Genomic DNA, 27,668 nt, shown 5'->3' with positions numbered 1-27,668 from the left:
CTATGTAAGTTTATTTAAAATAAATACAACAAGAAATACAGTTTCTCAGTTGCACTAGCCACATTTCAAGTGCTAAATGGCTACATATGGCTAGTGGCTACCACATTGGACTGCAGATGTAGAACATTTTTACCATCACAGAAGGTTCTATTGAACAGCACTGTTCTAGATGATATCCATAACTTGCAAGCTTCAAAAAGAGAGTTTTCTGCTTTGTAGTTTACTTTGCAATAGGTATAGAGCTCATTTCTTTCCTTTCTGTTTTATCCTTGTGTTTCCCTGTCTCACCTATGGCACAACCAGAGCCCAGGGGATCACCAAGGGATGGGGTGCTGACCCAACACAGCACACTTGTGTATGTCTGTCTTAGTGTGACTCTCTGACAACATTGCAAAGCTGAAATATCATTTGGTAAGCTCTCAGGTATTTTCTATGCTTAGTTTCATGATTGTTTTGTTGTTAGCTGCCATCAAATCAGTTTCAACTCATGGCGACCTAATGCGTGCAGAGTCGAACTGCTCCATAGGGTTTTCAAGGCTGTGCCCTTTCAGAAGCAAATCACCAGGCCTGACTTCCAAGGCACCTTTTGGGTGGGTTCAAACCACCACACTTTTGGCTAATAATCTAGCGCTTAAGTGTTTGTGCCACCCAGGAGCTTTTCATAGTTGCTACAAATATAATTAATAAAGTGAGATTAAGCAATTTTACAGATAAAGATAATACTCTCAATTCCTTTATACATATCCCTTCGTGCTAAGTAAGCGATCCATGAAGTTTAAGGTTAGTACCATAGGTTTGTCTTAGTACTGTCTTGGTTTCCTATTTCTGCTATAACAAATTACCACAAAGTTAGCAACTTGAAACAACACATATTTATTCTCTTATAGTTCTGGAAGTCAGAAGTCTGAAATTTGTTTCTCTAGGCTAAAAGTCAAGGTGTTGGCAGGCCTGGCTCCTTCTGGAGGCTTTAAGGGCAGAATTGTTTCCTCGCTTTTCTCATCTTCTAGTAGCTGCCTGCCTTCCTTGGCTTGTGGCCCCTTTCTTTATCTTTGCAGCAGGTTACTCCAATCTCTGTTTCTGTCCTCACATCCTCTTTTTCTTATCATAGTCAGATCTTCCTTTGCCTCCCTCTGATAAGAACACTTGTGATTACCTTTAGGGCCCACCTGGATAACCCAGGAAACCCTGGTGGTATAGTGGTTAAGAGCTATAGCTGCTAGCCAAAACGTCAGCAGTTCAAATCCACCAGGCACTCCTTGGAAACCCTATGGGGAAATTCTACTCTGTCCTGTAGGGTCGCTATGAGTCAGAATCGGCTCAACGGCAATGGGTTTTTTTTTTTTTTTAATATGTAAAAGGTAAACATTCACAGGTTGCAGAGATTAGAGGCCATTTTTCAGTCTACCACAAGGTTACACAAAGTGTCTTATTTGTAGATGAAAATTTACCCCTACAGACTTTAATTATTCACCCAGCTTGGAATTAAGGCTTCACAATTCAAATTAAAACATAAAATGTTTGTTTTTAACTGTGTTGAACAGATATTAAGATGTCTGATCATGGCAGTGACACCTCAGCCACTGGAGACAAAGCCGAATTTATGGAGAAGCCAAGTAGTGATTCTTTACCTGACGATACAGAAGTGCACTGCGATTCAGTTACGATTTCGAATGAGCCAACACCAGCTGAGCCCAGAGCAGATGTTCATGAAAATGCATCTGTTCAGGGTGCAGAGACTACTGATACCAGACACCCTGAGCAGCCCACGGAGCCCCCCTTCAATGGAGAAGTGACTGAGGACACACTTGCTGAGTGCGTGGACTCCGTCAGCCTTGAGGCAGAACCTGGATCTGAAATACCCCTGAAAGAACAGAATAATCCGGTATGGTTCCTTCCATTCACTTCCTCCTAAATTCTTACTGATAGGTACCACATGCACAGCTTTGCTAAATTCTTACAGACGGGCCTTTGGGGTTCAAAATATAATATGCCATCATCTCCGTTGTCAAAAATGTGTGTGTGGCGAGATAAAACATATACAAGAATAATTTCTCATTATCATATTTGTATTTTGGTAATTGTATTATAATTAATGTTGTTTTTGTTGTTAGTTGCCATCGAGTCAGCTCCAACTCTTGGCGACTTGGCCCAGTCCTGGGCCATCTTCGTGATCACTGCCATGTTTGAGCCCCTCACTGAGGATTTCCTTGGTTTTTGTTGACCATCTACTTTACCAAACATGATGTCCTTTACTAGAGATCGGTCTTTCCTGATGATATGTCCAAAGTAAGCAAGTTGAAGTCTTGCCATCCTTGCTTCTAAGGAAAATTCTGGTTGTATTTCTTCTAAGACTGATTTGTTCATTCTTTTGGCACTCCACAATATATTCAACATTTTTCACCAACATTGCAGTTCAAATGCATCAGTTCTTCTTCTGTCTTCCTTTTTCATCATCCAACTTTCACACGAAGTTAATAATAATAACTTGAAAACCAAACTCGTTACTATCAAGTTGATTCCGACTCATAGTGACCCTGTAGGACAGAGTAAAACTGCCCCATAGGGTTCCCAAGGCTGTAATCTTTACGGAAGCAGACTGCCACATCTTTCTTCGAAGGAGCAGCTAGTGGGTTTGAACCTCTGGCCTTCTGATTGGTTAGCAGCCAAGCACTTAACCACTGCACCACCAGGGCTCCAATACTCACCAATTATTGGGCATACCCTATATGCCAGGCACTGTGCTAGCCCTTTTATGTATTATGTAATTCATTCAACACAACTATTCTTTGAGGTTTTGAGGTAGGTATTATTACCCTCAATTTATAGAGGAGGTATCTAGGCTCAGAGATGTTAAATGACTTGTCCTGGCCTATCTGGTAGTAAATGGAAGAAATTATAATATCCAACATAATGAGTCCAAATTAATAATGATCCTGGTTCCACCTAAACAAGCCAATGTTTCTTTAAGATCACTTAAATTCTGAGGCATATTTACAGATCCACTGTGGAGATAGCCAACATTCACATCACTGTTTTCTCCTTACATACCACCTTCAAGAAGACCAGAGGCAGAGTGCATTGCTTTTTCTTCCAGTGCTTGCACCTTAGACTCTCTTGGGATAAGATAGACCACCATCCATTCCCCTATTGGTACCATGTGCCACACCAGTACGACTGCTAGGTTCTCCTGGCACCTTCACCTCCCACCACATGGGGCCTGGCATGGGTGGGGGAGGCACTCAGCGTGAAAGGAGGTCTGGGAGATGGGGGCTGCTCTCTTCAAATCCTATCAGGGTTGGACCCTTTCCAGAGTCATGATATACCAACTATCATCGAGTTGATTCTGACTCGTAGTGACTCTATAGGACAGAGTAGGACTGCCTCATAGTGTTCCAAGGCTACAATCTTTACAGAGATCTTTCCCCTGTGGAGCAGCTGGTGGGTTTGAACCACCAACTTTTCGGTTAGTAGCCAAGCACTTAACCACCGTGCCACCAGGGCTCCTCCTGAGTGATGGTATAGAATGGGGTAGTCAGGGTCTGCCCTTAGCCAGATCTCAGCCTTGTTCATCTTTGAGGTGACTGCTGCATGCAGTGAGGGGAGGGAACTAAACATGCAGTCAGGGGTCTTGGACATTCATGGCCCAATCTATCATTAACTCTGTTACATCGGGCATGACACCTCACTTCTCTGTGCTTCAGTGTTGTCCTCTATTACATGAAGAATTTGCACATGAAGACCTCTGTGTATCCTCTGAGTTAACATCTTGTGATTCTTTTATTCAAAATCAGGCCTCTTGTGCCTCCCTTTCCTCACGGGATTTGCTGCTCAGAACTGTTGAAAGATGTGATGGCCTTCCTCAGGAAATAGGATATTTCCCATCACTGGAGATGTTTTTAAAAAAAAAAACGAACAAGCACTTTGCAAGGGGGCTATGGAGGGGACTCAAGGACCAGCTGGGAGCTGGGATCAGATAGAGTAAACATGTTGTTGTTAGTTACTGTCAGGTCGGTTCCAACTCATGACAATCCCACGTATGCAGAGTAGAACTGCTTCATAGGGTTTTCAAGGCTGTGACCTTTTGAAAGTAGATTGCCAGGCCTATCTTCCAAGGTGCCTCTGGGTGGGTTCAAGTCGCCAACCTTTTGGCTAGTAGTCAAGCACTTAAGCATTTGTGCCACCCAGGGTCTCCTATGGTGAACTCAAAACTAAAAAAAAAAAGCGAAACTCATTGCTATCGAGTCGATTCCGACTCAGAGTGACCCTATAGGACAGAGTAGAACTTCCCCATAGAGTTTCCAAGGAGCACCTGATGGATTCGAACTGCTGACCTGTTGGTTAGCAGCTGTAGCACTTAACCACTACGCCACCAGTGTTTCCGTAAACGGTGAACAAACGCACAACATTTTGCTTGTGAGTTCATAGATCCTTGAAGTCTTCCAGGACCCCTAAGGGGTTAAGAACCCCTAGACCAGAGTTTCTCAATTCTGACTGGGAGAGCTTTAAAAAATACTAATGCCAGGGTCCCAACTCCAAGGATTCTGATTCTGTCGGTTCAGATATGGGGCTTGGACATCAGTATTTTCAAAAAGCTTCTCAAATGATTCTAAGGTCCAGTCAGGATTGAGAACAATTGCTCCAAGCTAAAGAACCCTTGCGATCCCATCCCTTTGACAGTTCTTTGACTATGTGATCTTTCAGAACCATTCCAGCTCTGGAGTTTTGTGATGCTAAAATAACATTTTAAGAATTTTTTTGGCTAGTAGGATACTTTTTCATACATTAATCTTTAAAAAAACAGCAGCCACATATACACAGGAAATAGTGGGACATTCAGAAGTTCCAGGCTTGACAGCTTACATGCTGTTGGTAAAGAGATGGACTAGGGGACTTTATAGAAAATCCTTTTTGTCAAACAGACCCTCCAAAGTAGGAAAGTGGCAGAATGAGAGCTTGAGCCAAGTCTTTTTGACTCCAGAACCCATTTTCCCTCCATGCTGTCTTTCCTATGGTAGGGAGCATTCATTCTCAATTTTTATTATTAAGTGCTGCTATTAATAAATATCTCTGTACATTAAGAAAAAATGTCTTAACCACACCCTTCTGACCTGAGATGACTTAAAGAAACTGTAGACATTCTACTAATTCAGAATTTACATGGATAGCTCATATGACCAATTTCAGATTTCTAATAACTATAGTGGAGTTGTTAATAAAGATAGCATAATAAGAAATCAATATGCTCCTGCCACCTCTGCCTTCTTAAATCTTTTGAGCAAATTGAAGGTATCCTGCTTGTGAAAGTACCAACTAAACCTCCTTAATTAATGCTATAGGAATGGAGCTGATTGGCAGGCAGAGACTCTCCCCTGAACAACACTGATAACCCTTTTAACCCATTGCCATCAAGTTGATTCCAACTCATAGCGACCCTATAAGACAGAGTAGAACCACCCCATAGGGTTTCCAAGGAGCGGCTGATGGATTCAAACTGCTGTCCTTTTTGTTAGCAGCCAAACAATTAAGTGCTGCACCGCCAGCATTTTAGGGGCTCTGAAAATGTGAGCATTTCCTCATGTCTTAGTTTACTAGGGCTGCTGTAACAAAAGATGCCACAAGTGGGTGGCTTTAAAGAACAGACATTTATTTTCTCACAATTCTGGAGGTTTTAAGTTCAAATCAGAGCCTTGCCATGTTTGTTTCATCTGTGGCCCTCTCCCCTATCTTCTGGTGACTACCAGTAGTCCTTGACATTCTCTTCTACTTGTATATGCATCTGTGGTGTCTTCCCCTGTTTGTGTATCTCTGTGTCTATACTCCTGTTTATAAAACACCACTCAGAAAGGATTAGGTTTAGGACCCACCTTACTCTCCTAAGACCTCATTAACATAACAAAAGAAAAGGCTTATTCCCAAATAGGGTCATATTTGTAGGTATAAAACCAAACCAAGCCCGTTGCCATCGGGTCAATTCCAACCCATAGCAACCCTAGAAGACAGAGTAGAACTGCTTCATAGGGTTTCCAGAGAGTGGCTGGTGGATTTGAACTGCCGACCTTTTGGTTAGCAGCTGTATCGCTTAACCACTGCACCACCACAGCTCCTTTGTAGGTACAGTGGTTAAGATTTCAACACATCTTTTTAGAGGACACAATTCAATCCATAACAGCTCATGATGAAGCATCATAAAAGTTGTTAGCTGCCTTTGAGTCATCCCCTCCCCATTATCAGTTGCAGATCAGACCATTGTGATCCATAGGGTTTTCACCGGCTGATTTTTACAAGTAGATCACCAGGCCTCTCTTCCTAGTCCATCTTAGTCTGGAAGCTCCTCAGGCAACCTGTTCAGCGTCATAGCAACACACAGGCCTTCCCGGACAGATGGGTGGTGGTTGCACATGAGGTGCACTGGTCTGGAATTGAACCTGGGTCTCCCACAAGGAAGGTGAGAATTCTGCCAGTGAATCACCTGGATGGAAAGTGAAAACATTGGCCTCAGAGTTGGGACAGTGGCTCAGGATATATTTGTGTGGCATTGCATCGTGAACTCAGATAAAACCAAGGTGTGGGAGTGGTACCTGTTAGTTTGCTTGTTCTAAAAGGGCAAAAGTAGAAACATCTGGCTGGGAGGGCCTTAAGGATAGAGGATATCTCTTTCACACAGGCTCATATTTAAACCCTTCTAAGTAGCCACAAAGAGCCCTGGTGGCTCAGTGGTTAAGTGTTTGTGTGCTAACCAAAAGGTCGGTAGTTTGAATCCACCAGCCTTTCCTTGGACACCCTATGGAGCAGTTCTACTCTGTCCTATAGGGTCGCTTTTGTCGGAATCAACTCAAAGGCAACAGGTTTGGTTTGGTTTGGTTTAGGTGTAAGTGTATTTTCTTTTTGAGGATTACCAGAAAAGAATTCTACCATCTTTCTTGGCGTCCTGTTCTTTTATCCTAAGTTAATGTTAGAAGTTGATTTTGTGCCTAGTTCATGAATCTTGTTGATTTGTTCTCCTTTATTTGTCCTTTGTTGGACTCTTATAAGAAGTCCTTTTGCAGTGATGAAAACAACTGTTTCTCCATTGATTCAGACAAGAATGAATTATATGAAAAATCTTGAATTAAAAGTTTATTTACAAGTTGGTTCCTTGGATCTCGAACATGGGTCTCCCAAGGAGTGGCAGGTTCTGTAGGAAAATGGCCAAGTTCAAAAGCCCGTTTGATCCCAGAGGGTATATCTGAGCCTAATAGAATCTCATCATCCCTTAAAAAAAGTTTCTATAGGAAAATGCCTGCTTTACTAAGAAACCTGGCAGAATAGCCTTTGAAAAAGTATAATAAACCAGTGTCTTCTAGGGCACGCTAGATTTTGTGATAATGTACATAATGTATATAAATGTGTATATTTTTTATAAGTGATTTGTATCTGCATAGTTACTTTGGGCCTGAGTCCCCTTACAATCCACGCCATTAGCTTCTCCTTTGCCTGTGTCAGCATGGTGGCTGTAACTTGGCAGATAGTATGGCATAACTAGGAGGTGACCCAGAGAATAGGATGAGGCCAATGGTTCTGCCAGCTATGCAGCTGGCACCTCTGGTTTGAAGGATCACACCGTTCACAGTTTATGGACTCAATGAAGCTGCCTCTGTCTTTGGGGCTCCTTCTCTCCCTTGTCCATTCCCATGTGCAGACTTAGTAACATTGAGTTGAACCTTTATGCAGGAATCCACTCTACAACATCCATGAGAGATGGTCCGCAGCCTTGCTTGAAATTGGAGATTGGACCAAATTCTCTAAGGCCTTTACCAGCCCCATGATACCATACATTGAGTGCTGCTAACTGTCTTTAGGAAGCCCACAGTCTAGTTGGATAGGGCAGTAATGTATAAAAGCATTGATAGATAGCATGATATATACTAGAGCGAACAGGCACAAGGGAAGCTTTAGGTAGAGCACTTAAACTGTTCCTAAGGAGTCAGGGAAGGCTTCAGCTCCAATTCAGAGATGGTTTATCTTGGGTGCTGCTCAGGAGTGACATTTGTTCTCAGAGGTCTCGTGGGACCTTATATCCTAGCCAATCTTTAAAAGACCCAATGTAGATAAAATTTCCCTAAATTCTTAACACCAAGAAATGTTGCCCAGAATGAAACAAATGTTGAACCCACCACCCATATGTCAATTTGTCTTACTGTGCTGACTTAACGTGTTGCTATGATGTTGGAAGCAATGCCACCAGTATTTCACAAATTAATAGGGCCACCCATGGAGGACAGATTTCACCAGAGCTTCTATACTAAGACAGACTAGGCCTGGCAATCTATCTCCAAAAATTAGCCAATAAAAACACTATGGATCACAAAATATTGTCCAAGGCACCTGTTTGCTTACTTTGGACACATCCTCAGGAGGGACCAATTGCTGGAGAAGGACATTATGTTTGGTAAAGTAGGGGGCCAATAAAGGCAAGAGAAATCCTCAGTGAAATGGACTGACACAACAGCCTCAACAATGAACTCAGACAGACCAATGATCATGAAGATAGTGCAGGACCAGGCAGTGTTTCATTTTGTTATATATATAGTCGCCACGAGTCAGAACCCACTCAATGGCAACTAACAACACTGTCTACCACCAATACATACGGCCAAATATGGAGAAAGAAAAAATTCCAACATGTTCTCCTAGTTACCGCTAAAAATGTTCTCAAAGGAAAACATAGACTGTCAATTGACGGTTCTCCCTAGAAAAGGAAAAGTAGAATGTTTACAAGCTGTAAAATTATTGTCACAGTAGACAAAGAGGGGTGATCACAGGCCAAAACACACCATTGGCAGATTTCTGCCTCCTACTAGAGTAGAGTTTATTCCAATTCTATGTGAGTATTTCCCCATTGAAGCCTTCTGTGCATAATGACAGCCAGTTTTTGGCAGGACGATAGGTGGGTGGTATTGCCATTTGGCTATATATAATGAAAAAAAAAAGTAGTTCCCAAATCTGATGGTGATTGGAATTACCTAGAAGACATGTTAAAAAGACAGATTCCTGGGCTCTACCCTGAGGGGTTCTTATTCAAAAGGTCATAGTGGAAGCCGAGACTCTGTATTATCAATAATTTCTCCCAGATAATATACTCTTACAGTCAGGCAGTGGGCCAGTGTTTGGCAACCACTAAAACCAGGACACAGGAAGTCCTACTTGGGTGTGAGATGGGGGTGGGACTGAGAAGATGATGAGTTCAGCTTCAAACATGCCATGGGACGTCCAAGTGAAGTTATTTGGCTGGCAGTTGGTTATAATGGTCTGGAGCCACGGAGAGATAGGGATGTGGAGACCATCTGCATATGGATGGCTATTTAAGGGAGTGGGTGAGATTGATTGCCCAGGTGTTATGAAGAACCACGGTGAAGGATGCAGCCCTGGAAGGCTCCTGTCTCTAAGCCAATTTGGCTATGCACACCCCTTGGATTCTTTCTGATAGCAGTAGCCACCAGAGAAGTCGAGATGGTGAGGGTTACCTGTCCCCTCCACAATCTCACCACCACATTGTACGATAAAAGCGAGTATTTTTAAATTCAAAGTTTATTAATAAGAAAGTTAAAAACAATTCATGAATCTGTTCTGTAGGACTGAGAAAGTTCTACCATTCTGTCATTTTAGGTGTTCTCACCACCACTTTGAGTGGTTCAATCAAGGCAAATGCCTAGATTCCAGAGGCAAGATTTTTCGTCCCTTACAGCTGGCATTATTGTTTTTTAGCTGTCACCGAGTCGATTTTGACTCATAGTGACACCATGTGACAGAGTAGAGCCGCCCCATCAGATTTTCTTGGCTGTAATCTATATGAAAGCAGATCACTAGGTATTTATTCCATTGAACCGTTTGGTGGGTTCAAACCACCAGCCTTTTGGTTAGCAGCCCAGGACTTAACTGTTGCATAACCAGGATTCCTTATACCAACCAGAATTTCCCAGAATTCACAATTGAATAGAAGACCGTTTAGCATAGGGCAGAATCCTTTCTTATACCAAACCCAAAAAAACTAAACCCAGTGCCATCGAGTCGATTCTGACTCATAGCGACCCTATAGGACAGAGTAGAACTGCCCCATAGAGTTCCCAAGTAGCGCCTGGTGGATTTAAACTGCCGACCCTTTGGTTAGCAGCCTAAGCACTTAACCACTACGCCACCAGGGTTTCCTTTCATATACCACATTCATGTATAAGTAGGAAGAGTCTCTAAAATATTTTTAACAGTCTACAAATCTCAAATACCTTTAATTTCACCATCTAGAACCCTTTTCAGGCATTCAGAATGCTAGTTAACTGTCCACCATGTTTACCAGTTAAAACCCATTTCCACCATTCAGTATGCTAATCACAAGGCATCAGGTGTTAGTAGAGATACAGATAATGTAAACGCTCATAATCACTGCCTCTGGACTTATGACTTTCCTCGTTATAATGCCAACTGACCACCCTGGATTGTGCACATTTTATTGGAAAGCTGGCGCATTTGGACTATAGCTTAATCTAAGAAGTCCACATAATATCACAATGTGTATGAAGAAATATTTTAAAGTTAATAACTGAAATCATGATACTAAGGGAGGGGCAAAAAATAAGAGTTCAAAGATAGGGCATGGAGGGTATGGGGATAAAGTGTTTTAAAGATATAAAAGTGCTTAAACTTCGGATGCCACTGAGAGGTAAGTAAGGAAAGGACTGAACTAAGTCCAGTGGCTTTGGCAAGAGAAGCCGTTGGTGCACCTGGTGAGAATGGTTCCATGGAGTAGTGGCTGTGGAAGTCTTACTGTAGCATGTAGGGGAATCAGGCAGGGAGGGTACAGAGGATAGACACCTTTTTTTAAGAGGTAAAGAAGAAAGATTTGGAGCAGAAACCAGATAAGACAAGAAATTTGAAAGAGGTTTCGTCATTGTTGTTGTAATTTTTGTTTATTTTAAGATGGGAGAATCCTGTGCATGATTGATTTTGGAAAGTAGCCAGTAGAAAAGGAAAGATTGAAAAGATAGGAGGGAAAGGATAACCAACCTGTCTGAGGCCTGGAGGAGTGCAGGTGAAGATGATAATGGTAGCTAACAGGAAGACATCACTTCCGTGATGGTAGAATGGAATAAATTGTGAGTGGGGGTGCAATAAAGTTGTAGTTGGTAGTTGCCATTGAGCCGACCCCCAACTCCTGGTGAACCCGTGCACAATGGGACGAAACACTACCGTGTATACAACAGAATGAAACACTGCCTGGTCCTGCACCTTCCTCACAATCGTTGTTATGCTTGAGCCCATTGTTGCAGCCACGGTGTCCGTCCCTCTCATTGAAGGTCTTCCTGTTTTTTGCTAACCGGCTACTTTACCAAGTATGATGTCCTTCTCCAGGGACTCGTCCCTCTTGATAACATGTCCAAAGTATGGGAGACGAAGTCTCGCCATCCTTACTTCTAAGGAGCATTCTGGCTGCACTTCTTCCAAGACAAATTTGTTGGTCTTCTGGCAGTCCATGGCCAACATGTTGGCCAACATTCTTAGCCAACACCACAATTCAAAGGTGTCAATTTTTCTTTGGTCTTTCTTATTCATTATGCAGCTTTCACATGGTATGAGGCGAATGAAATCACCATGGCTTGGGTCTGGTGCACCTTAGTTCTTAAAGTGACATCTTTGCTTTTCAACACTTTAAGGAGGTCTTTTGCAGCAGATTTGCCCAATGCAATGCATTGTTTGCTTTCTCAGCTTCCATGGACATTGGTTGTGGATTGAAGTAAAATTAAATCCTTGACAACTTCAATCTTTCTCCATTTATCATGAGGCTACTTATTGGTCTAGTTGTGAGGATTTTTGTTTTCTTTATGTTGAGGTGTAATACATACTGAAGGCTGTGGTCTTTGATCTTCATCAGTAAGTGCTTCAAGTCCTCTTCACTTGCAGCAAGCAAGGTTGTGTCATCTGCATAATGCAAGTTGTTAATGAGTCTTCCTCAAATTTTGATGCCGCATTCTTCTTCATGTAGTCCAGCTTTTCGGATTATTTGCTCAGCATACAGATTGAATAAGTATGGTGAGAGGAGTCAACCCTGACATACACTTTTCCTGACTTTAAACCATGCAGTATCCCCTTGTTCAGTCTGAATGACTGCCTCTTGGGGTCTACGTATGGGTTCCTTATGAGCACAGTTAAGTCTCCTGAAATTCCCATTCTTTGCAGTGTTATATAATTTGTTATGATCCACACAGTTTAATGCCTTTGCATAGTTGACAAAACACAGGTAAACAACATCACGGTATTCTCTACTTTCAGCCAAGATCCACCTGATTGATTCATAGGGTTTTCATTTTCTGACTTTCAGAAGTAGATCTCCAGGCCTTTTGGCCTAGTCCGTATTAGCCTGGAAGCTACCCTGAGACCTTTCAGTGTCGTAGCAACACACAAGCCTCCGTTGACAGACAGGCGATGGCTGTAAATGAAGTGCGCTGACCGGGAATCTAACCAGGTCTCTCACCTGGAAAGCGCTAATTCTACCACTGAACCACCACTGCCCTAGCAATAAAGCTAGATTTGTGTTTAATGGGTTTTTGGTGTGGTCCAGGGTAGACTTCGTGCATAAAAAGAACTGCTTAGACATTTCATTTGGTTCAGCGATTAGTGTTCCATTTATTAAGGTTACAAGTTTGAAAGCCCAATTCTTCCTTAGGCTCTAAGTTCATTTCACAAATCTTATTATTTAGAAGTCTAGCATAATTTAACAGTCAGCTTCAAGGGGATTTGGATTAATGTTTAGTCCTTTTTACCAACTTAAATACCTTCAAATATTTTAAAACTGCATTTATAAATTTAATATATTCTATTTTCTTTATAAGTACCTCATTTATCTACTTAAACAAAACCTTGCTGAGTACTTAGTAATTGTTATAAATCTATTACATTAAATTTGTAGTGTCGACCTAAAGACCTCTAGATGGTATAATACTATGCATAAATGTAGGAAGATTTTTAACTTAAAATCAGAAGGCTAATGATTCCATTATTCATTTTAAATTGGTTTTTAAAAATTGTCACTGTAATAAGCCAAATTCCCTTAAATATTAGTAGTACAGAAAAGATAAAATATTCCCAGAAATAATAATTACATGGCTTTGATGCTTAAAACCTTTCTATACTTAATTTTAAATCTTCTCAGAGTTGAATGGTACATACCCGCAAGGGAAGAAAAGGACCTGCAAATAACAGATCATGTTCAACCAGATATTTTGACACATCGTGGAATCCAGAGCTGTAGGCATTCAAAGCAATTGACATCCTACCAACTAACATACTGAGCCACTTTTTTGAGTGCACAACGTGATGAAATGCTGCCCACTCCTGCACCATCCCCATGATAGGTTACTGACCCATAGGGTTTTCCCTGACTGATTTTTGAAGTAGATTGCCAGAACTTTCTTTCCAGTCCATCTTAGTCTGGAAGCTCCACCGAAACCTATTTAGCATCATAGCAATAAGCAGGCCTCCACTGACAGATGGGTGGTGACTGCACTTGAGATGCATTGCCTGGGAATCAAACCCAGGTCTCCCGTATGGAAGGGGAGAAGGGTTTGGTCTCATAGCTCACGTCTCCCACATCCCTGAATGCAAGTTATACATAGTATCTGATTCTCCATCTACTCAAGGAAATAGGCCCACTAGGTCGATCTTGGAGCCCCGGTGGCTCAGTGGTTAACAGCCCGGCTGTGAACCAGAAGGTTGGCAGTTCAAATCCAGCAGCCACTCCTTGGAAACCCTATGGGGCAGTTCTCCTCTGTCCTATAGGGTTACTATGAGTCGGAATCAACTGGATGGCAACGGGTTTGGTTTTTTTGGTTTTAGTAATAGAAAATCTGAGTAGACTCATGCTGCCTACTTTATGGTCTCATAAATGCTTCAGCTGAGCCTAGAGACTAAGACAGACTAGGAGGAAGGACCCGGCAGTCTACTTCTGAAAAGGATTAGCCAGTGAAAACCTTATGAATAGCAGTGGAACATTGTCTAATATAGTGCTGGAAGATGAGCCCCCCAGATTGGAAAGCACTCAAAAGACAGCTAAGGAAGAGCTGCCTTCTCAAAGTAGAGTCGACCTTAATGACGTGAATGGAGTAAAGCTTTTGGGACCTTCATTTGCTGATATGGCACGACTCAAAATGAGAAGAAACAGCTGCAAACATCCATTAATAATCAGAACCTGGAATGTACGAAGTATGAATCTAGGAAAATTGGAAGTCATCAAAAATGAAATGGAACACATAAACATCGATATCCTAGGCATTAGTGAGCTGAAATGGACTGGTATTGGCCATTTTGAATCGGCCAGTCATATAGTCTACTATGCTGGGATTGACAACTTGAAGAGGAATGGTGTTGCATTCTTCGTTAAAAAGAACATTTCAAGATCTATCCTGAGTACAACACTGTTAGTGATAGGATGATATCCATACACCTACAAGAAAGACCAGCTAACACGAGTATTATTCAGATTTACACACCAACCACTAAGGCCAAAGATGAAGAAATAGAAGATTTTTATCAGCTGCTGAAGTCTGAAATTGATCAAACATGCAATCAGGATGCATTGATAATTACTGGTGATTGGAATGCAAACGTTAGAAACAAAGAAGAAGGATCAGTAGTTGGAAAATATGGCCTTGGTGATAGAAACAATGCCAGAGATCAAATGATAGAATTTTGCAAGGCCAATTACTTCTTCATTGCAAATACCTTCTTTCACCAACATAAACGGCAACTATACACATGGACCTCGCCAGATGGAACACATAGGAATCAAATTGACTACATATGTGGAAAGAGACAATGGAAAAGCTCAATATCATCAGTCAGAACAAGGCCGGGGGCTGACTGTGGAACAGACCATCAATTGTTCATATGCAAGTTCAAGCTGAAACTGAAGAAAACCAGAACAAGTCTACAAGAACCAAAATATGACCTTGAATATATCCCACCTGAATTTAGAGACCATCTGAAGAATAGATTTGGTGCATTGAACACTAGTGACCGAAGACCACACGAATTGTGGAATGACATCAAGGATATCATATATGAAGAAAGCAAGAGGTCATTGAAAAGACAGGAAGAAAGAAAAGACCAAGATGCATGTCAGAGGAGACTCTGAAACTTGCTGTTGAACCTCAAGCAGCTGAAGCAAAAGGAAGAAATGATGAAGTAGAAGAACTGAACAGAAGATTTCAAAGGGCGGCTTGAGAAGACAAAGTATTATAATGACATGTGCAAAGAGCTGGAGATAGAAAACCAGAAGGGAAGAACATGCTCGGCGTTTCTCAAGGCGAAAGAACCGAAGAAAAAATTCACGCCTCGAGTTGCAATAATGAAGGATTCTATGGGGAAGATATTAAATGATGCAGGAAACATCAAAAGAAGATGGAATAAATACACAGAGTCATTATACCAAAAAGAATTAGTTGATGTTCAGCCATTTCAAGAGGGAGCATATGATCAAGAAACGATGGTAGCAAAGGAAGAAGTCCAAGTTGCTCTGTGCTCAATGTTATCCATAATTTGTTATGATGCACACAGTCAAATGCCTTTGCGTAGTCAATAAAACACAGGTAAACATCCTGTGTTTCGCACTGGCGAAAAACAAGGCTCCAGGAATTGATGGAATATCAATTGAGATGTTTCAACAAATAGATGCAGTGCTGGAGGTGCTCACTTGTCTATGCCAGGAAATATGGAAGACAGCCTCCTGGCCAACTGACTGGAAGAGATCCATATTTATGCCTATTCCCAAGAAAGGTGATCCAACTGAATGTGGAAATTATAAAGCAATATCATTAATATCACATGCAAGCAAAATTTTGCTGAAGATCATTCAAAAACAGCTGCAGCAGTATATCGACAGGGAACTGCCAGATTCAGGCTGGTTTCAGAAGAGGACGTGGAACCAGGGATATCATTGCTGATGTCAGATGGATCCTGGCTGAAAGGAGAGAATACCAGAAAGATGTTTACCTCTGTTTTATTGACTATGCAAAAGTATTCGACTGTGTGGATTATAACAAATTGTGGATAACATTGTGAAGAATGGGAATTCCAGAACACTTAATTGTGCTCCTGAGGAACCTTTCCACAGATCAAGAGGCAGTTGTTCTGACAGAACAAGGGCATACCGATTGGTTTAAAGTCAGGAAAGGCATATATCAGGGTTGTATCCTTTCACGATACATACTCAATCTGTATGCTGAGCAAATAATCAGAGAAACTGGACTATATGAAGAAGAATGGGGCATCAGGATTGGAGGAAGACTCATTAACAACCTGCATTACACAGATGACCCAACCTTGCTTGCTGAATATGAAGAGAACTTGAAGCACTTACTGATAAAGATCAAAGACCACAGCCTTCAGTATGGATTACACCTCAACATAAAGAAAACAAAAATCCTCACAACTGGACCGATGAGCAGCATCATAATAAACAGAGAAAAGATTGAAGTTGTCAAGGATTTCATTTTACTTGGATCCACAATCAACAGCCATGGAAGCAGCAGTCAAGAAATCAAACAATGCATTGCACTGGGTAGATCTGCTGCAAAGGACCTCTTTAAAGTGTTGAAAAACAAAGATGTCACCCTGAAGACTAAGGTGCGCCTAACCCAAGCCATGGTATTTTCATTCACATCATATGCATGTGAAAGCTGAACAATGAATAAGGAAGACCAAAGAAGAATTGACGCCTTTGAATTGTGGTATTGGTGAAGAATATTGAATATACCATGGACTGCCAAAAGAACGAACAAATCTGTCTTGGAAGAAGTACAACCAGAATGCTCCTTAGAAGCAAGGATGGCGAGACTGCGTCTTACATACTTTGGACATGTTGTCAGGAGGGATCAGTCCCTGGAGAAGGCATCACCCGTTGGTAAAGTATAGGGTCAGCGGAAAAGAGGAAGACCCTCAACGAGGTGGATTGACACAGTGGCTGCAACAATGAGCTCAAGCATAACGATGATTGTAAGGATGGCGCAGGACCGGGCAGTGTTTCATTCTGTTGTACATAGGGTTGCTGTGAGTCAGAACCAACTCGACAGCACCTAACAACAACAACAAATATGTGACATTAAAACCATTTAAAGTAGAGGCCATATTTATGAAGAAATACATGCATAATACATGTTTAACATTTAGGTTGTATGGTTTTTATGTTTAATTTTTATATTTTTAGTTATTTGAGTGTTTGTCATTGGTGACAGATATTTTTTGTAGCTGATCAAGAAGGCACACCTCAATGTCAAAGAAACTTTATTAATAAGGCAATTGGAGTAGCCATTTATTATATTGCAAAAAGTTCTAGACTCATTTAACATTCATTTCCATTTGATAGTCAATTACCAGCTGTCAGAGCATATTAAGCACTGTAAATTTGAGTCAGAAGCTGTCAGCCCTAAGTATATTAACCTGTCCCTAATCACATAGGTAGTGATTTGTCCCAGGAAAGACTGATATTAATCATTGAACTACATGTGTCTTCGTGATGGTATAAAATTGCCATTGGCTTCCATTGCTGAATTGAAGTAAATCAGTGTAGACACAAAAAATGAAAGCAGAGTCATAAGTATTTCCATTTAGGTTAACAAGCTCCTTTCTGTTTCCAGACAGAAAAAATGTCAGCCAACTTTCAAAGCTTTTCGCTTCTTAGTCTGAAAAAATGTATTTTTTTCTTTTCATCGTTACTGGCTAACATTTGTGGAGTATTTATTATGTGCCAGGCACTATGCCCACAGCTTCATATGAATTATTTTTTTAAGCTTCACAGCCCTATGAGGTATATAATCTGACCACAGCTTGCATTTTGTAATGAGTAAATGAAGGCTTAAAAGATCTTGAGTAACTTGTAACCCCAAATGGCAGAGTCTGGAGTTAAACACAAGCAGTTTAATTCCAAAACCTTTTCCCTTGACCAGTACTCTACACTGATGGATGTTGTTTGATGTTTACTTGGTAAATCAGGAGTGCATTTGACTGCAAGTAACAAAAATCCATGGTACAGTAACTTACAAAATAGCACTTTTTTTTTTTTTTCTCACTTAGCAAAAAGAATGAAGTAGGCAGATATTCACATTGGTCCAGTACCAATTTCTATGTCAGCCGTTTCAGACCAACGATTCTGTGATTCCTTGGTCTTTCCCTCATTGCCGAAAAGTGGCTGCTGAGTTTCAAACATCATGTCCATATTCAAGGCAGGAAGAAGGCAGGGGGAAACAGTTGGCACCAGCCTTAACTGTACCTTTTATCATTGAAAGCAAAGGCTCTTCCATTTATAGCTCATTTGTCAAAATTGTTTCACATGGCCATAAAGGTGGAAGACAGTAAGGGAAAGGGAATTGGAGATGACTGATGGGCCAGCCTTGGGTAGAATATTATAGAATCCCCAACCTCTGTAGGAAATCTTCCACTTTCTCCTTTTTTGGTGTGAAAGAGCTTAGTTCTCCATATAGCTAACTCCTAATGTATTTGTCTTGGTTATCTAGTGCTGCTATAACAGAAATACCACACATGGATGGCTTTAACAAAGAGAAGTTTATTCTCTCACAGTCCAGTAGGCTAGAAGTCCAAATTCAGGGTGCCGGCTCCTGGGAAAGCCTTTCTCTGTCTCTTGGCTCTGAAGGAAGGTCTTTGTCATCAGTCTTCCCTTGGTCTGGGAGCATCTCAGTGCGGGAACCTCAGGTCCAAAGAATGCGCTTTGCTCCCGGCACTGCTTTTTTGGTGGTATGAGGTCCCCATATCTCTCTGCCCACCTCTCTCTTTTATATCTCAAAACAGATTGGCTTAAAACACTATCTAATCTTGTAGATCTCATCAATACAACTGCTACTAACTCATCTCATTACATCATAGTGATAGGATTTACAACACATAGGAAAATCACATCTGATGACAAAATGGCAGACAAGCATACAATACTGGGAATCATGACCTAGCCAAGTTGACAGATATTTTTGGGGGCACAGTTCAATCCACGACAGTATTCTTGCCTTGTATTCTAGAACATGTTCCCGGATATTGGAAAGCTGTGGTTCCACTCATCCGTACAGGACTCATTGGTTGCAAGTAACAGAAACTGATGCACACATAACAAAGAAAACAAGGGAATTTCAGTCATTTACTCAAAAAAATCTTTATTGAGCACTCATTATATGCCAGGCATATACTGCTAGGCTCTGGGGATACATCAAGTGAAAAAAGCATTAAAAATGCATATATTATAATGTGTGAGAATCTCGTGGAACCCAAAGATAGAAGTGCACCAGGGGCTGAGGAGCTATCAGGAATCCAAACAGCTCCTCAGAGCCCATCTTCTTCATTCTGCTCACTCTGCTGTCTCTAACTTAGTCTACATGGTGGGTAGAATATGGTCACTCCACATTGCCTGAGTTTCCATCTTCTATTTAAGCAATCAGCCCAAGCTCAACTAGAATCTGTCAACCCTGATCCCAAATTCCTAGGCAAAAGAATTTTAATCAACTGAGTCCAGGTACAGTCTAACCCCTGTGGGTGAGAGGTGTTGTTACAGGGATCATCGTGAGTGGAAGGGATACCTAAAAAGGTGTTTACCTCACAAGATTTCTGGTTGCTACTACCCATCTCTAGGTTAATGGATGCTTTTCTAGACACCTTGGCTATCATCCGTGCCAAAGTTCCATTCCACCACCCCAGAAATTTGAAAGTTAATTCTTCCTTGAAGAGCACATTGGTTTGGCTTTGTAAGAATTGCCTGGAGCCTGGGTTGAGGTTGTTTTGAACTTTTTCAAACATTCCTGTGCCCTAATATACATATTATAAGGAGCCCTGGTGGCACAACTCAGCTGCTAAGCAAAAGGTCAGCATTTCAAAGCCACCAGTTTCTCTGTGGGAGAAAAGACCTGGTGATCTGCTCCCATAAAAATTACATATGATTTGGAATTAATGACATACAACAACAACAAAAACCACATGTTATATCTTTTTTCTCCACACAGCTCTCGTCCTTGTCTTTTTGTGCCTGACTCCCAGAAAATGGGAGAATTGGAGCTCAGTTAATATCAAACTCCTTTTCTTTAAACCAAGACACTAAACACCAAGCACTTTAAGTCAAGTCACCACTAAGCAGTTTGGTTCCAAAGTGCATACTGCAGTGTGAGTTGGGATGTTCCTTTATGGCTGTTATAAACTATAATGCCAGTGAGAGATATGGTTGTTGAAAATTTTTTTAGCCTTCTCTTTGTTTCAAACCAATGGGTATTTTTCCATTTGGGGATGAACTGAATTGCTGACCTTATGGCTATTCTGTTTTCCCACAGGCTGTGGACTCCCCTCTGCGTGGAGGGGGATGGGCAGGCTGGGGTTCCTGGGGCAAATCTCTGCTCTCATCAGCATCTGCCACAGTAGGTAAGCATTATTGGTTGCATTTAAATGGAAGACGTTCAGAGTCCTAATAGGATATGACATCTTTGACCATACCATGTACTGATAGAGTTTAACATTAGCCCATCAGGTAATAAGAGCAAACCCTTTTTTAGTTGCTTGGCAGGTATCAGGCAATATTCTACATGTTTCACATATGTTAATACATTTATTCCTCAAAATAATTCTATAAAGTAGGTACTCTTATTTTCTCCATTTTACAGATGAGGCAACTCAACTGAGTCACAGAGAGTTTAGACCTTGCCCAAAGTCAGCTGAGGCTGGTCTGGCATTTAAATCAAGTAGTTTGGCCTTGGAGACCCTGAGTGGGCAGATGGTTAACACTTTGGCTGCTAACCAAAGGTTGGAGATTTGAGTCCACCCAGAGGTACCTGAGAAGAAAGCCCTAGTAGTCTACTTTTGAAAAATCGGCCTTTGAAAACTCTATGGAACACAGTTCTACTCTGACACATATGAGGTCACCATGAGTTGGAATAGACTTGAAGGCCACTGGTTAAAAAAATACATGGCTTTTAACCATTGTATTCTATTGCCTTTTAAAATATAAGATTTAGGCTTTTGTAATATATTCCTAAAGGTTTGTGTTTATGATCTCACTTGAATTTTTTAAAATGTGCAACTCACTAAAAGAATTTTAAAGGAAATGAATAAAAGATGTTTCATCAACAGAGCATTGAAATGCAAACAAATATATATATATAACCCACCCCAGTGCCGTCGTCGACTCATAGTGACACTACAGGGCAGATATATATACACATATATGCAAGGAGGAAAGCCAAGGCTAATAGAGCTTCTGTAATTGAGCTTTGACCTTAATTCTGAGCTTCTTGGCTGCCTGTAGATTCCCTGTTTCTCACTGACTGATAAAACTTAGTTTATCGAGATAATTTTTTCTCCCGATATTAAATTTTTAAAGAAATTTACTGTCACAGTTCTTAAACAGAGAGAAAGAATAGTGGACAATGCATTCATCAATGTAAGTTTGTCAAAATATTCTTCCTGTAACCATTTCTTATATCTACTCTTCGTGAAAGCTGAGGACCTCATAGCAAAATGTCAAAGGTAATTTAGCAAAGGTATTTCATCTTGAAGAGTGGGGTAAGGAGAAGGACAAAGGCAATTACAGGTAACATAGCTTTCAGATAATCTAACTCAAGTATTTCCAAGGTATAATTCATACTCCATGGCCGTAAGGATCTTTTGATGGACCACAAATTGGTCCAATTCATTGTTACTCCTGAAACCAGGGGGAATAGAAAGTACTTGAGGCCTTTTGCCCCACCTCAGTGGATCACGGTCATAAACAGTTTAAGGACCAGATATCTAACTTGATAGTGTTTAGACTTCCTGGAAGGACAGATAGATTGCATTCCCCTAATTTCATCTAATGGAGGCAGTGGTGATTCTTTGGTAGAATCCTCACCTTCCATGCAGGAGATCTGGGTTTGATTCCCACCAATACACCTCATGAGCAGTGGAGGCTTGTATGTTGCTATGATGCTAAACAGGTTTCAGTGGAGAGTCCAGACTAAGACAAACTAGGAAGAAAGCTCTGGCGATCTACTTGCTAAAATCTACCAATGAAAACCCTATGGATCACGATGGTCTGATCTGCAACTGATCATGGGGGCAGCCCAAGAACAGGCAGCTTTTCGTTCCATTGGGGTTGCCATGGGTCAAGGGCCAACTATAAGGCAGCTAACAACAATGAATTCCATCTGTGTCAAATATCAGTTTTCTCAGGTGATCTCTGGCAGGAACTAGAGAGTGGTCACGTAAATGTTGACCTCTCTGGTGAGTGCCAGGAGATGCTATTTTCTCTGTGGCTAATTAAAGGGGCCAGGTATGCCTGGGATACTACACATGCAAATGACAAAATTAACCAAATTAAAGTAGAGGAGCCTGTTTTATTTTCTGAACAAGAATGCGCCTTCATGAAGGTAGAGCACAAGCACTTGCAAGCATGTCATTTCCTGGGAAAAACATTTGAGCGTTTAGTACCTCATTCTGAGATCTCAGCACTGTGTTCTCCACCCAAATCTAGCCTCTTCCGAGAGGCCTTGCTTAGCTACCTATCCAGAATCGCCCGCCCACCCCCAGTCACCTTCTATCACATACCTCTGATTGATTTCCTCCATAGGTCCCATTACTCCTGAAACAATCTTATCTATTTGTTTGTTTACTTGTTTATTTCCTGTCTTCTTCCATAGAATGTAAGCTCCATGACAGTAACATCTTGTTCTATTGTTCACAACAACTGCGTCCTCAGTGGCGCTAAACACTGCCTGGCACGTCAGGAGTGCTTAATAAATTTTTGTGGATTAAATGAGTGAATAAATTTAGTTCCCATTAGTTCAGAATTTGTTATAATTTATTTAGTACAAAACTTGAGGTACAAAACATTATGTAATGAAACATAAGTCCCTTCCTCTTGTTCCCCAGTCAGCCACGCAGTTACCCTCCCTGGAGGCAGCCATTATTTCTACACTTATACAAGGATAAACGTATGTGTACCTCCTTTTTAAAAACAAAAACGGTAGCAAACGTGCACACTGTTCTGTATTTTGAGTTTTTCTCTTCATCCTATTTCTTGGAAGTGGTTCCCTGTCTATACATATAATAGTGCCTCATGCTATACAGTATTCTGTGATGGCGGTGGATGGGGTTTACTGGTTTCCTTTGGATAGTTCAACTTTTATTACATAAGCAGCGTTGCAATGAAGGAACTCATACTCATCGTTTCACATATGTGGGAGTATAACTATCTGAAGGTTAAATTTCTATTGTGAATCAAAGGCCATTTTGAATTTTGATATTGCCAAATTTCTCCTAAGTGATCAAAGTGCATTTTACATTTTGTTATTTCCAAATTTTCCTCTTGAAAATTGTGCCAGTTTACATTTCTTATTAGATTCTTGGTTTCCTAAACACTCACTGTCACGCCATATCATCAAACATTTTGATCTCTGCCAAAAATAATAGATAAAACAAAAGTGGCTTATCTTTAGGAAATTAAGTTGTTTTTTCCCCATATGTTTAGAAATTATTTTTTACTTTTCTTCTGTAACCTAACCGTTCTAATTATTTCTCTGGTTTTCTATAGGCTCTTGTCCTTATTGATTATTAGTTTTATATGTTTTTGTTAGTTGCTATCATGTCAGTTCCAGTTCATGGCAACCTTATGTATAACAGAATGAAAAGTTGCCCAGTCCTGTGACATCTGAGTCTAATAGGACAATATTCTGTTCTGATTCATAGGGGTTTCTTTGGCTAATTTTCAGAAGTAGAATTCCAGGCCTTTCTTCCTAGTCTGTCTTAGTCTGAAAGCTCTGCTGAGACCTGTCACCATGAGCGACCCTGCTGGTATTTGAAACACCTGTGGCATAGCTTCCAGCATTGTTTCTATCACTAAGGCCATATTTTCGAACTACGGATCCTTCTTTGTTTCCGGCTTTCGCATTCCAATAGCCAGTAATTATCAATGCATCTTGATTGCATGTTCGATCAATTTCAGACTGCAACAGCTGATAAAAGTCTTCTATTTCTTCATCTTTGGCCCTAGTGGTTGGTGCATAAATTTGAATAATAGTCGTATTAACTGGTCTTCCTTGTAGGCATATGGATATTTTCCTATCACTGACAGCATTGTACTTCAGGATAGACCTTGAAACGTTCTTTTTGACGATGAATGCAACACCATTCCTCTTCGAGTTGTCATTCCCAGCATAGTAGATTTTATGACTGGCCGATTCAAAATGGCCAATACCAGTCCATTTCAGCTCACTAATGCCTAGGATATCTATGTTTATGTGTTCCATTTCATTTTTGATGATTTCCAGTTTTCCTAGATTCAATACTTCGTACATTCCAGGTTCCGATTATTAATGGATGTTTGCAGCTGTTTCTTCTCATTTTGAGTCATGCCACATCAGCAAATGAAGGTCCCAAAAGCTTTACTCCATCCATGTCATTAAGGTCGACTCTACTTTGAGGAGGCAGCTCTTCCTCAGTCATCTTTTGAGTGCCTTCCAACCTGGGGGGCTCATCTTCCAGCACTATATCAATGTTCCGCTGCTATTCATAAGGTTTTCACTGGCTAATGCTTTTCAGAAGTAGACTGGCGGGTTCTTCTTCCTAGTCTGTCTTAGTCTGGAAGCTCAGCTGAAACCTGTCCTCCATGGGTGACCCTGCTGGTATCTGAATACCGGTGGCATAGCTTCCAGCATCACAGCAACACACAAGCCCCCACAGTATGACAAACTGACAGACACGTGGGGGATGAAAGCCACTACAGTACAACAAACTGACAGACGGATGGTAGAAGTTCTTCATAGATTAAGGAAATTAGCTCTTAGTCATATGAATTCCAATTTTTTTTGGTTTATTATATTTTTTCCATGCAGAATTAAAAATTTTTTGTTATCACATTTATCAGTTTTTTTGTCTTCTCAGTTTTTGTATTATATTTATTAAAGCATTTTCTGCTCCAAGATTATGAAAAGATTCTCCCTTGTTTTCTGTTAGTACTTTCACATTCTCACTCTTTACATTTTAATATTTAAACAATCTGGAATTTATTTTGGTGTGTGGACTGATGTGGAATTCATATCTCAGGTTTTTAATGAGTCCTCCTTCAATCCTGATGCCACATTCTTCTTCATATAGTCCAGGTTCTTCCCCTTCCATTCACCGTCAGTTGGCATACAGCCATACATCCAGGGTCTTCTGGAACAATCCTTATTTTATTACTCCAGTAAAGATAATCATTTAATGTATATCGAATCATTATGTAGCTTTATGTTGTATAAGGCTATGTATATCAATAATTTTAGGAAACGGAAAAAAAGGTTTTCATGTCCTTTAACAGGTCAAAATTGGAGGAGGGATTGTCACCATAATTGGTTACCTAGAACACCAATCTCTGCAAACACTGCTCACAGCCATCCCTTCCTCTGCATCTTACCTGTCACTGCCCTGCCTAGACCTTCATCAGTTCTTGCTTCAATATCACAGAAAAACCTAGGGTTATCAAGTTGATTCTGACTCATAGCGACCCTATAGAACACAGTAGAACTGCACCACAGGGTACCAAGGCTGTAATCTTTACAGAAGCAGACTGCCACATCTTTCTCCTGTGGAGCGGCCGGTGGGTTCAAACTGCTGACCTTTCAGTTAGCAGCCAAGCACTTTAACCACTGCGCCACCAGGATTCCTTTCAGTATCACAGTACCCATCCCTATTTCCTGACCTTTATACCACTACCAGTCCATTTTACTATTTAGGCTACAAAGTAAACAATCAGCATTTTTAAGGAGTTATCTCTAATTTGAATAGTTTCCTAATTCATATTGACTTTCCCTTTGAATTCAGCTAAATTAATTAGTGTTATATTGGTCTTCTGCTAAGAGCCCCTGATGTTTATCAGAGCATTGTTCATTTTCCAAACATTTATTGAGCCCCTACTATATACCCGGTGCTTTTACTTGTATTGAACAAGTAAGCTTCTTATGGAGCTGACATTCTAATTCATCATCCTTACAATAGACCTCTGAGGTAGCCCTGTAGATGGTTTTATATAAAGTCCTCAAAACTGCTTATAGCTTAAAAATATCCTCCTGCATATCCCACTTCCTGCAGCAAAAATGAATCTGATACCACTTAATTGGAAAACTAGTGCCGTGGGTGAATGTTAAATCACAGCATTCCTCGCCGGAGCGTATTTGTGTCCAGGCCACGCCCTCTCAGTCTCAGCCTCCTTCTGCTTCCCATTTACTGGGCCCTTACTAAGTATTAAGGGGACCTGGTGGCACAGTGGTTAAGTGGTTGTCTGCTAACCAAAAAGGTGGCAGTTCCAGCCCATTAGCCCCTTTGCTGGAAAAAAATGCGCCAGCCTGCTTCTGTAAAGATTTCCAGCCTCGGGAACCCTATGGGACAGTTCTCCTCTGTCCTATAGGGTCGCTGCAAGTTGGAATCGATTTGACAGCAACAGGTTTTTTGTTTTTGGTACTAAGCATTCGGTACCATGCCAAATGCTCTACTATAAATGTCATTTTTTTAATGCTCGTGTAAAGCTTATTGTGTATGTACCACCACCACCCTCTGTCGCCGTCGAGTTAGTTCCAGCCTGAGGTGTGTCTGATGTGCTCCGTAAGGCTTGCAATAGCTGGTTTTTTTTGGAAGTAGATCACCAGGACCTTCTTCTGAGGCACCTCTGGGTGGACTCAACCCTCCAACCTTTTGGATAGCAGCTGAGCGCATTAACCATCTGTACCATTCGGGGACTCCATTGAGTAGGTATGCTGTCACTGTCGTTGGCTGCCATCGAGTCAGCTCCTGACTCACGGTGACCCCATGCACAGTGGAACGAAACACTGCCTAGTCCTGCACCATCCTTGTGATTGGTTGCGAATCAGACCATTATGATCCATAGGGTTTTCATTGTCTCGTTTTAGGAAGTAGAGCATCAGGCCTTTCTTCCTAGTCCATCTTAATCTGGAAGCTCTGCAGAAACCTGTTTGGCATCATAGCAATATACACGCCTGCACTGACAGATGGGTGGTAGCTGTGCATGACGTGCACTGGCTGGGAATCAGACCTGGGTCTCCCTCGCGGAAGGCAAGAATCCTACCACTGAACCACCACTGCCCCCTTGGGTTGGTCTGTTATTATTATTAGGTACTGTCAAGTTGGTTTCAACTCATAGCGACTCTGTGTACAATAGAACTAAACGCTGCCCGGTCCTGCACCATCCTCACAATCCTTGCTATGTTTGAGCCCACTATTGCAGCCACTGTGTCAGTCTGCCTCACTGAGGGTCTTCTTTTTCGTTTACCCTCTACTTTGCCAAGCATGATGTCGTTCTCCAGGCACTGGTCCGTCCTGATAACGTGCCCAAAGTACCTGAGATGAAGTCTCTCCATTCTTGCATTCTGGCTATACTTCTTCCAAGACAGATTGGTTTGTTCTTCTGGCCAACCAACCAAAACCAACCCGTTGCCGTTGAATCGATTCCAACTCATAGCAACCCTATAGGACAGAGTGGGGCTGCCCCATAGAGTTTCCAAGGAGCGCCTGGTGAATTTGCACTGCCGGCCTTTATGGTTAGCAGCCATAGCACTTAACCGTTATGCCACCAGGGTTTCCGTCCTTCTGGTATATTCAGTATTCTTCACCAACACCACAATTCAAAGGCACCA

At 41.3% G+C, this 27,668-nt stretch overlaps 1 protein-coding gene across 3 annotated transcripts in view; it reads left to right on the top strand.

Moving 5' to 3' along the window:
* The window catches only part of FAM114A1 (family with sequence similarity 114 member A1), a 91,864-nt gene that overhangs the window by 19,964 nt on the left and 44,232 nt on the right, over positions 1 to 27,668 (top strand). For 2 of the 3 annotated variants that reach the window (XM_064285956.1, XM_003411301.4), the window contains exons 2-3: positions 1,542 to 1,882; positions 20,346 to 20,433. In XM_064285956.1, coding sequence (XP_064142026.1) covers positions 1,550 to 1,882; positions 20,346 to 20,433 — 421 coding nt within the window. In that variant the 5' untranslated portion in view covers positions 1,542 to 1,549. Of the gene's footprint in view, positions 1 to 305; positions 412 to 1,541; positions 1,883 to 20,345; positions 20,434 to 27,668 lie in introns of those variants that run through there. The other variant, XM_010591413.3, reaches the window with a different exon arrangement.

The sequence above is a fragment of the Loxodonta africana genome, chromosome 5 (genome assembly GCF_030014295.1).
Source record: "Loxodonta africana isolate mLoxAfr1 chromosome 5, mLoxAfr1.hap2, whole genome shotgun sequence".
NCBI classification, from domain to species: Eukaryota; Metazoa; Chordata; class Mammalia; order Proboscidea; family Elephantidae; genus Loxodonta; species Loxodonta africana.
This window is presented reverse-complemented; position numbering and strand designations above follow the sequence as displayed.